At 34.7% G+C, this 11,790-nt stretch overlaps 1 protein-coding gene across 1 annotated transcript; it reads left to right on the forward strand.

Annotated features, from left to right (window-relative positions):
• The first annotated feature begins 9,133 nt into the window (after window positions 1–9,133).
• On the forward strand, window positions 9,134–11,355 carry LOC11436557 (thymidine kinase a). The gene is made up of 4 exons (XM_003601532.4): window positions 9,134–9,495; window positions 9,633–9,777; window positions 10,601–10,722; window positions 10,832–11,355. The coding sequence occupies exons 1-4, from the start codon at window positions 9,359–9,361 to the stop codon at window positions 11,106–11,108; spliced, it is 681 nt and encodes a 226-aa protein (XP_003601580.1). The 5' UTR covers window positions 9,134–9,358; the 3' UTR covers window positions 11,109–11,355.
• Window positions 11,356–11,790: the final 435 nt, after the last annotated feature.

Consider the following 11,790-nt stretch of genomic DNA (forward strand, 5'->3'; position numbering starts at 1 on the left):
CATGTATTTATTTAAAATAAAAAATAATTCAACAAATAAACTTTATATTTATAATGATGTATTCTTTTTTTATGGTCGTGATCATAATGTACTTTTTTTTATTACATAACGATGTATAGATAGATCATCAATGATTTTTTATTTTTTGACATAAATTTTTAATGATGATAATGACTCTTAATTATTATTTTTTTGAGAAAAATATAAGGATTGTTTTTGCTAAACCAAAAAAAACTCCAAAGACAAGTAAGATTTATTTTACAAGATAAAGAAGAAGAGTGGTTCAATACTCTATAATATATCTGGCTAAATATTTAAAAGGACTCAAAATTTTGCGTTAGATCGACATCTTGTTTGTGATCAAATTTAAATACAGTAACATACCAATGCCTTGACAAAATATCTAAATGGACTTGAAATTTTGCATTGCACCCACGTCTTGTTTCATGTTTTGCTGGTGCTTTTGGGTGTCCATAGTTAGCCCCATATCCTCCCACTATCCTTGACACGAACATGCAAAGGTTTGCCGGATAACTTGATCATTGCGATCCCTCACCACTTAGCTCTTATGAACTACAAACCCATACATTTTAACAAACCAAGAGTAAAACATGCAGGCAACATCTAACCCACTAGTACACGTTCCAGTGGAGATCGATTAAAACTTACTATGAAATTAAGGCAAAGGATACATGAGTGAATTTTCCAAATATTGGTTCCTTGAATGATGGCAGAGAATCACTTCAAGGAACGGTTATGCTTAATTTCCCTTAAAAGGTTAGATCTATTAAAAGGTGATGGATTTTGGAAGTCATGTAAAGGTGTATTGATCGGACCTCCCGGTACGGGGAAAATGATGTCTGCAAAGGCAGTTTGCAAACGAAGATGGGACAAGCTTCATCAATGTATCTTCGTCCATCATTAGTGGAATGTTGTTCGAACAAAGTGAAAAGAACGTTCGAGCTCTGTTTTTATTAGCGACAAAGTTGGCCCCAACAATTATTTTTATTGTTGAAGTTGATAAATAATATACGAACACCACACAGAGGAGGATTAAATTTTAATTCATGTCCCTTTTGAAATTGTCAATGTTTAACATTTAAAATGATAAAATAATTCAATATTTTTAAAATATGAAAAACGGCATAAATCAAATTTATATGTATGTGCACGCGCGCGCGCACTTCCTCCCTTACGCGCTCGCGAGCGCGCACTTACACATATATTTGTATGCATGTGTGCGCGCAATTCAACAAATTAATATAAATGTTTCCCTCGCAACTCAAATTTTATGGGTTTGTTATGATCTTCATTTTCTTCCTCTTCATATATATCAACATTCATCATTTTCTTTGATCTTTCTCCATCATTTGAACTATCCACCATCTCTTCTTGCTACGTGGGTTAGTAACAATCTTTGTGGAGAAGCATGGCATGGGGTGATCTACAATAACACAGTTATTGAGAATCAATTTGCCTAGAGAAGGTCTCAATGGCACATTGAGTCATTCACTTGGTAAGTTAAATTCACTACATGCAATTATATAGTGTCAAGAAACAACTTAACTGGTAAAATTTCAGGCAGTTTTACCAAATTAAAATATTTGATCGTGGTTGTTGGATTTGAATGATAACAGTTTTCAACCTCCATTGCCCAAGTTTCATGACAGTGTTGAAGTTATCATTGAAGGTAACCTACTTTTGGATAATTAAACCCGGATGAGTCATGCTTCCATTGCCATCAAATCCTCAAGCGAGTAACTCCAATGGATTCAAAACAATAGCTATATTGGTTGGAGTGGCAATATTTGAATATGTAACTGCTATAAGTATTTGTCTCTTCCTATGTTATTATTTAAAGAAAAGAAAGAAGGAAAAAGCGTCATTTGATGGTTCTTTCTCTGTTCAATCGTTACGCGCAAGGCCACAAACAATTTCACTTTAGAAAACGAGCTTGAGTTTGAAAAAGGTGAGATGACGATAATGTCTGTAATTTATACGAAGAGGAAGAAGATGATGATCATAGAAAACCCAGGACAATATTTTTTAATGAATTATTCTTGTCACGTCTAACAACCACATAAGCCTAATTTAACATGGTTGGACGGAAAAGGGTAACGGTGCAAGCTTTGTGTGACTTCAAAGATCGATTTAAAACTTAAAAAACTAACTCGAGAAAAATGTTAAACTTAAAGAACTATAAAAGGTATTTGACTTGTTTTTTAATATTGACTTATGTATTTCGTCTCTAATATTTTTTTTTTTTGGAGAAATACTTGCCTGGGATCGAACATAACAGGTAGACTTTAAAAACAACAGATAATAACATGACACGTCATTATTATTATTTTTAGAAAATTAATTAATATGAGAAATGGAAACGGTCATCGTTCTTCTCCATATTGTTACATATCGTGTATTTCAAGTTCCCATTATACGGTTGAAGCCATCTTCTTGTTTCAACAATTTATCTCCAATATGATTCTAAATAATATGAATATAAACACGTGTTATTTATTTAACACCCTTGTGGACGGTGATTTCGATTCTGCAATCTGCATTATTTTATAAGGTTGTCGACATTCAATTTCAAGCGTGGCTGAACCACGATTCTAGAGCGGTGGTTGCTCGATATTCATTGGGCAGCATCACGGAGGCTCCGACGTAGGGACCATGGTGGTCGTGTTCTTCTAAGAGAGAAGGAAAAATTTCTATGAAAAGGAAGAAAGACGAAATGACTTTTTTCAAATTTTAATCACTTTTTATTTATTGTTTTTTAAATTTTAATTAAATTTTATTTATTTAGTGTGCTAGAATCTTTTTATTGGATGTGTGCAAAAATGAGGTGTTAGGTGCGCTTCTATGCAAGTATTTTTTTTTTTTTTTTTGTATGTCATAGATATCAATATACTTGTCACGCTCCTAAATCAAAGAAAATAACGTGCCCCTAAACTTGAGTTTAGTGCATATTATATGTTAAAGTGGATCTCGTATAAGCTATATATGTCCTAACTTAACTAATTACATACATCAATCTATGTTTATTCTTTTAACAAATGTCAAACCCATAAAATTTGAGTTGTGAGGGAAACATTTATATTAATTTGTAGCATTGCGCGCACACATACATACAAAATATGCGTGTAAGTGTGAACGCCAGTGTAGGTAAGGATGTGCGCGTGTGCGCATGCATACATACATATAAATTTGATTTATGTGATGCATTTATAGGGTGGTCATGGTATGTTTATGGTGGGAAATTGCTACTTTTTAATTTATTAAAAAAGTAAAAGGAATTAAATGGTTTTAATGAATGATGATGATGAATTTGGGAAAGTGAAGGAACGAGGGGTGATTAGGTGGACACAAACGCAGTAGATACATTTTTAATCCTCACCGTTAAATTAAATCATGTGGTTTTAATTAATAGTTCTCATTTCTTACAATAGGTACGAGTTCTCACCATATACACTCCATATATATATATATACACATATGCGCACACTTACGAGATCTCCACTTGTACTAATGTTAATGTTGGTAGAAACCATTACATACATTACACAAAAAAAACATTAGATATAACTTTTATTTTTTTACGTTGACCATTCGATTCTAGGGAAAATAGGTCATAGAGTTCGACCGTGAGATAAAGATAGTCTAATCAAGAAATGTTCTATCCATAATTCAAACTCGAGTTCTTCTAAATGATTCGTCTTTGGTAAAACTCATTTATCACGCGAGCTCAATTGTTTTGGTTTCTATTAAATATAACTTTGATAAAGAAAGAGCTATAATTTTTTAGAAAAATTATATTATATTTTTACAATCAATTTATAACAATTTTTTCTTTCATATTGTATTTTTACTTTCTTTCTCTATTATTTTAATTTCCGTGCCAATTGAAAGAGTTAAAGTAGTATTTGTCTGTTAGAATAAAATCCTAGTTTATAGGAGAGGACTTGGTCTTTAAGAAATTAATTTGTATTTGTTTTAATTTGTTTCAGTTGCCACTCACCACTAGCCTTTATTCTAGCTAAGTGGGTTGCTTTCAGTTGTGTTTTTTATCGTGTGTTGAATGGCTATTTAAGCCAACATTGCAATTAATAAAATTGAGTCATTTAGTCCAATTGTTGTGTTCTTTGCTATCAGTTTCCAAACGCTTAAACACAGGTTCTCAACAATTTGGTATCAGAGCCCCCACTGGGCCTGATATATCAAAGCAGCAACCTTTGACATTCTTGCAGCAACCAAGAAAATGACTACAGAAGGGAGTTTTGTACAACCAGCAATTCCACGTTTTGATGGTCATTATGATCATTGGAGCATGCTAATGGAAAATTTTCTCAAATCTAAGGAATATTGGGAGTTGATTGAGCCTGGCTATGTTCAGCCAGAAAGCGGAGCTGTACAGACAGATGCACAACGAAAAAAGAATGAAGAGATGAAGTTGAAGGATCTCAAAACAAAAAACTACCTCTTTCAGGCGATTGATCGAACCGTGCTTGATACCATCCTTAAGAAGGATACTTCTAAGGAAATATGGGATTCTATGAAGAAAAAGTTTGAAGGAAATGCAAGGGTGAAAAGGTCTCATCTTCAAGCTCTTCGTAGAGATTTTGAAACTCTTGAAATGAGGTCTGGTGAAGGAGTAACAGAATACTTCTCTAGGGTCATGACAGTGGCTAACAAAATGCGAATTTATGGAGAGGAGATGTCAGACGTTAAAGTGGTGGAAAAGATTCTACGCTTTTTAACAGAGAAGTTTACTTATATTGTATGTTCTATTGAAGAGTCAAAAGACATTGATTCTCTTTCTATTGATGAGTTGCAAAGCTCATTAATAGTGCACGAACAGAAGTTCAAAAGACGCGGTAGTGAGGAACAGGCCTTGAAAGTGACATATGAAGGAGGAAGAGGTCGTGGTCGAGGTGCATATAGAGGAAGAGGAAGAGGAAGAAGTCGAGCAGATTTCAACAAGGCAACCATAGAGTGTTACCAGTGCCATCAACTTGGTCATTTTCGGTATGAATGTCCTCAGAACAGAGAAGCTAATTATGCAGAAATTGATGAAGAAGAAATGCTTTTGATGTCTTATGTGGAGATGTCTGAAGCTAAAGGAGAAGATGCATGGTTCCTTGATTCAGGATGTTCAAATCACATGTGCGGTGATCGAACTATGTTCAATGTACTTGATGAAAAATTCCGACATTCTGTAAAATTGGGAAACAACACTAAGATGAATGTGATGGGAAAAGGAAGTGTGAAGTTATTGCTGAATGGAATGAATCTCGTTGTTACCGAAGTATACTATATTCCAGAATTGAAAAATAATCTCTTAAGTATAGGGCAATTACAAGAAAAAGGTTTGGAAATTTTGATCAAGGGAGGGGTTTGCAAGATATTTCATCCAGAGAAGGGTCTGATAATTCAAACCAACATGAGTGCTAATAGGATGTTTATCTTGCTGCCTCAATCTCAAGCCTCTTCAGAAGCAAAATCTGATCAATGCTTTCACACAAAAGCTCAAAATTTGTCTCATCTATGGCATCGAAGGTATGGGCATCTAAGTTACAAAGGCTTGAGAACATTGTTGTACAAGAATATGGTTAGTGGACTTCCTGAACTCTATGTCTCAACTGTGACATGCACTGACTGTATAAATGGAAAGCAACACCGTGACTCTATTCCAAGGACGAGCAATTGGAGAGCAACTCAGAAATTGGAACTTATTCATTCAGATATATGTGGTCCTATCAGTCCTATATCAAACAGCAACAAAAGGTACATTCTATTATTCATTGATGATTATAGTAGAAAAGCATGGGTGTATTTTTTGGTAGAGAAGTCAGAGGCTTTAAATTCTTTTAAATGCTTTAAAACTATGGTTGAGAAGGAAGTTGGGATGTCTATTAAGTGTCTATGCACTGATAGAGGTGGAGAATTTAATTCAAATGAGTTTAATGATTTTTGCAAGCAAAGTGGTATTAAAAGGCAGTTAACCACCGCTTATACTCCCCAACAGAACGGTGTTGCCGAAAGGAAAAATAGAACTGTTATGAACATGGTTCGTTCCATGTTATCTGATAAAAGCATTCCCAAGAATTTTTGGCCAGAGGCGGTTAACTGGACAATTTATGTACTAAACAGGTGTCCTACATTAGCAGTCAAGGATGTAACACCACAAGAGGCGTGGACTGGTTTGAAACCCTCAGTTGATCACTTTAGAGTCTTTGGATGCATTGCGCATGTTCATGTTCCAGAAGCTAGGAGGACTAAACTTGATAGCAGAAGTACTACTTGTATTTTGTTGGGAGTTAGTGAAGAATCAAAAGGATACAGGTTGTTTGATCCAATTGCTAAGAAAGTCGTTGTGAGTAGAGATGTGATTTTTGAGGAAGAGAAGAAATGGGATTGGGATGAAAAACAAACTGTACCAGATTTAGAATGGGACGATGGCGAGGATAAAGAAAGGGTTAGTGAAAATGAGAATGAAGAAATTATGAATGAGGAAGTTAGAGAAATAGGGGATGGCAGTGATGGTGAAGAGAGAATGACAGAAATGATACAACCTAGAGAGAGGCGGCCTCCGGGGTGGATGGATGATTATGCTAGCGGAGAGGGTTTATCTGATGATGAAGCTAACATGGCTCTATTGGTGTCAACTGATCCATTGTATTTTGAAGAAGCTGTGAAGAGCACAAATTGGAGACTAGCCATGGACAATGAAATCAAATCCATTGAAAAGAATCAGACATGGACACTCACTGAACTACCTGTTGGGGCCAAAGTAATTGGAGTAAAATGGGTTTACAAAACCAAATACGATGAGCATGGAAATATTGACAAGTACAAGGCTCGTTTGGTTGCTAAAGGGTACTCTCAAAAACATGGAGTGGACTACACGGAAGTTTATGCACCGGTGGCAAGGATGGATACCGTAAGAATGATTATTGCTCTAGCTGCACACAAGAATTGGCAGATTTTTCAGCTAGATGTCAAGTCTGCTTTCCTCCATGGTGAATTAAATGAAGATGTCTATGTGGAACAGCCAAGAGGGTATGAAAAAAAGGGCAGTGAGCATCTTGTTTACAAGTTACACAAAGCTTTGTATGGATTAAAACAAGCCCCACGAGCTTGGTTTAGTCGAATCGAAGCACACTTTATTGATGAAGGATTTCAGAGGTGTGATAGTGAGCAGACTTTATTCACAAAGAGAAGCAAAGAAGGAAAAATTATCATTGTAAGTGTTTATGTTGATGATTTAATTTTCACTGGAAATTGTGAAATTATGATGTCTGAATTTAAAAGCTCTATGTTAAGAGAGTTTGACATGTCTGACTTGGGGAAGATGAGGTTTTTTCTTGGGATAGAAGTGTTGCAAAAATCTGATGGTATTTATATATGCCAGAGGAAATATGCATCAGAGGTTTTGAAAAGGTTTGGTATGATGGAAAGTAATTCAGTGAGCAGTCCAATAGTTCCCGGATTTAAAGTAAGCAAAGATGGAGATGGAAAGGAGGTTGATGAAACATACTACAAGCAGTTGGTGGGAAGCTTAATGTATCTTACTGCTACAAGACCTGACATGATGTTTGTTACTTGTCTCATAAGTAGATATATGACCAAACCAATGCATATTCATCTGCAAGTAGCAAAGAGAGCACTTCGATATTTAAAAGGGACTGTGAACTATGGACTTCATTATAAGAAAGGAGGAGAAGGCAAGCTGTTAGCGTTCACAGATAGCGACTATGCCGGAGACGTGGATGATAGGAAGAGTACATCTGGTTATGTATTCTTAATGAGTTCAGGGGCTGTTTCATGGTGCTCAAAAAAACAGCCTATTTTGACTTTGTCGACTACGAAAGCTGAGTTTGTGGCTGCTGCAGTATGCGTTTGTCAAGGAATATGGATGAAGAGAATTTTAGAGGAGCTTGGACATACTTGTGGAAATGGAATAAATGTGATGTGTGATAATAGCTCAACAATCAAGCTGTCTAAAAATCCGGTTATGCATGGTCGCAGCAAGCATATTGATGTGAGATTTCATTTCTTAAGAAATCTTACTAAAGAGGGTAAAATTGAACTACTTCATTGTGGGAGTCAAGATCAAGTTGCAGACATAATGACCAAACCATTGAAGCTTGAAGTTTTTCAGAACCTTAGAAAGCTGCTGGGAGTATGTGACATTTCTGATTTAAACTAGTTGCTGTACAACATTTAGTTTAAGGGAGGGAATGAAAGAGTTAAAGTAGTATTTGTCTGTTAGAATAAAATCCTAGTTTATAGGATAGGACTTGGTCTTTAAGAAATTAATTTGTATTTGTTTTAATTTGTTTCAGTTGCCACTCACCACTAGCCTTTATTCTAGCTAAGTGGGTTGCTTTCAGTTGTGTTTTTTATCGTGTGTTGAATGGCTATTTAAGCCAACATTGCAATTAATAAAATTGAGTCATTTAGTCCAATTGTTGTGTTCTTTACTATCAGTTTCCAAACGCTTAAACACAGGTTCTCAACACCAATATATATATTTTCTTTGTAAATTCATGATTGTCCCAAAAATTGTTATGCAAATAGTTGTTTAAATAACGCACCTTAATTTTTTAATACAATGAGTGAATAGTGAACTTCTAAACCAATTTTAAAATAATGCTATGATACACGAATAAAATATGTGCTGCATCGTAAACAAATTTGTTTTTGCATTTCATCATTAAAGAATTTTTTTAAGAAATATTAAAACGAAAGTTAACATATTTATAGGGACAAAAAATATATTTAATTTAAAATAAATGAGATGAAATAAAATTTATTAATTCAATCATCAAACGAGTCTCCCTAAAAAAAATCAAACGAGTCATTCACAGCACAACAATCAATTATGCCGTAAAAAAAAATAAAAATACAATTACACAATAATAACATTTGCTTCAAAACAAAAATAAACAAAGGAACACCCCTCAAATGATAAACAATAGTAGTAATAAACAAATTTGTTGAATTCACCACCAAAAAAAAAAAAAAAAATTGTTGAATTCTCTCACGTAAGACATGTGTTGCAGGCGTGTCAAGATCACATACACTGTATACAAAATTGAAATCTAGATCCACCGGAATTGGTTATTTCACTATTTTGTTTTTGTACAACTTTTACATTAAATTTTCAGTTCCCTCCAAACGGCACGTCTCTTTGAAAATCCCAATTTTCCCTCCACGCTTTTTTAGCTCTGAAATCAAACAAATTCAAATCCAAAGCAAAGCCTAAAATCCATTCCTTTATATATGCTATCTTCTTCCACCACAAACCCAATCAACACACAAACCTTCTTCTCTCCAAATTCAAATTCAAATTCAAATGGCTTCTTCCTTGGGTGTTGGCTCTTCTCACTCTCACTCATCATCCGGCGAGATCCATCTCTTTGTGGGTCCCATGTTCGCTGGCAAAACGACATCACTTCTTCGTCGTATTAAGTCCGAGGTTGATAACGGCAGGTACTCATCGTTCACTCCTTCATTCTTTTTTGTTCTTGGTCCTGATTAAATAATTTTTTATTCGATTTTGATGAAATGTTATGATTATTAGGCTGATCTATTTTTCTAATTGTTAATTATTATAATTTTTTGTGAAGGAATGTGGCGATGTTAAAATCGAGCAAAGATAATAGATATGCAGTTGACTCTGTTGTGACCCATGATGGGATTAAATTTCCCTGTTGGGCATTGCCAGATTTGATGTTGTTCAAAGATAAATACGGACACGAAGCCTATCAAAAGGTAAATTCAATGTTCTATCAATCATATACTGATTTTTTAGCAGTTTTGATTTGTCTTGCAATGTAAAGATACAAATTTTAGTAGTTACAAGTGTTGGAGTAATCATATCTCAGTGGAAATTTTAATTACAATGATTCAAATTGTGATCGATATATGGTTCAAGGTAACCCCACTGTGGGTTGGCCTTGTGGTGTTGACTTAAGACTTTGGAGTGTGATCCCCATAAGGTATTGGGTTCAATTCCTTTCGTTGTCAATTTCAGTGGTCTAGTCCATATCTCTGGCTTAAAATTGTGCTCCACAAGTGGACGATTGGATTGGACCCCTTGGATAAATTGGTCCTTAGGCTGGAAAGTGAGTTTTCAAAAGAAAAAAAGTAGGGCTCAATGTTAAGCAATTGCCAATGTCATTTTGTTTATGTTGCGATTTATAATACTCTGAAAGCTTATAGTAAAGTGTTATTGTTGCAATTGCTATTATGGTTGTGATTCGGTTGTGGTTGCATAAGAAAAGAAATCTTGATGTTACAATTGGTATCACTAAAGGTTTTTTAAATCACGATAGCATTGATTGTAAATTAATAGCATAATGTATGATTTGAAGTAGAGTTATAGCTTTTCATATAATATCTGCTTAATGTTACTATGTCAGTGATGTGGTTGGGGATATATTAGAAATTTGGTGTTGTGGTTAAAATTGATGTAAGGTTTTTTAAAATCTTGGTAGCATTAATTGTTAATTAATAACATAATATATGGTTTGATGTAGAGTTATAGCTTTTGTTCATAAACTATTTGCTGAATGTGTTATTATTTTTGATGCAGTTGGATGTTATTGGTATAGACGAGGCTCAGTTTTTTGAGGACTTATATGACTTTTGCTGCAAGGCTGCTGATGAAGATGGTAAAATTGTTGTTGTTGCAGGCCTGGATGGTGATTACATGAGGTATTATTTGGAGAAAAATTATCAAGGCTTTTAGTGTTTAGTTTTACTCAAATTTCCTCTTTTACAACTCGCCCTTCTAAATTTTTAATGGTGTGTTTTGGTTCTTCAGGAGGAGCTTTGGCTCAGTGCTTCACATAATACCAATTGCTGATACTGTAACTAAGTTAACAGCTCGTTGTGAACTATGCGGTAAACGCGCCTTCTTTACCTTGAGGAAGACGGGAGAGAAACAAACTGAACTAATTGGTGGGGCTGATTTATACATGCCTGTTTGCCGCCATCACTATGTGAATGGTCAAGTTGTTGTAGAAGCTGCCATGAAGAGTGTCTTCGGATCTCAAAAAGTTGGATGTGGTTCCCTTATTGAGACAGCCCCAGTTGTTTAATAAATAATTAATAGGAATATAAAATGGTCTTTATGTGGCCTTAACATGTTTACTTGATTCTGGTGTGTATCTGTGTTGTGTGATTCATTGCGTTTCACATAATCTATCTCTTTTTCTTTTTTTACCTTTTTCAGTCTTCTGAATTCTGATTATGTGTGTGATATATACAGGAGTTCGTTTAAGCTCCTATTTTGTCATAATGTACTATACTTTACTAATCAATAAAGAAGTCCTTGTTCACAAGTTATGACAAAAACTTTTGGTCCATGGGAAAAATATTTGGTTGCTCAATCCCCATTATTGGTAACCCTTATTTTGAAGTCAGAAAACAATAAGCAACAAATGTTTATGTATGTACAAGTTAAAGAGATACTGCTAATTTCCTCCAACAGAAGCAGGTAAACCAGTCTATTGAAGCAACCTGAAGATATTTATTGAAGCCATTGTTGGCATGTGTTTTGATCAAGTTCCTTAACCATAACTGAGATCCACAATAACAACTACAAGTCAACCATGTCTCTCATGTCAATTGTCTAACTTAAACCTCCTAGTGCATCAATTTTGCAACAATAAAAAATTCCTCACAAAAAGCACATCACTGTTTAGAATAAGCCAGACTCTTAACAGATTTGAGCCTTTACTGTCTTAAGACATTGCCATACTATGGAAAGTGATTCATCAA

The sequence above is a fragment of the Medicago truncatula genome, chromosome 3 (assembly GCF_003473485.1).
Source record: "Medicago truncatula cultivar Jemalong A17 chromosome 3, MtrunA17r5.0-ANR, whole genome shotgun sequence".
NCBI classification, from domain to species: domain Eukaryota; kingdom Viridiplantae; phylum Streptophyta; class Magnoliopsida; order Fabales; family Fabaceae; genus Medicago; species Medicago truncatula.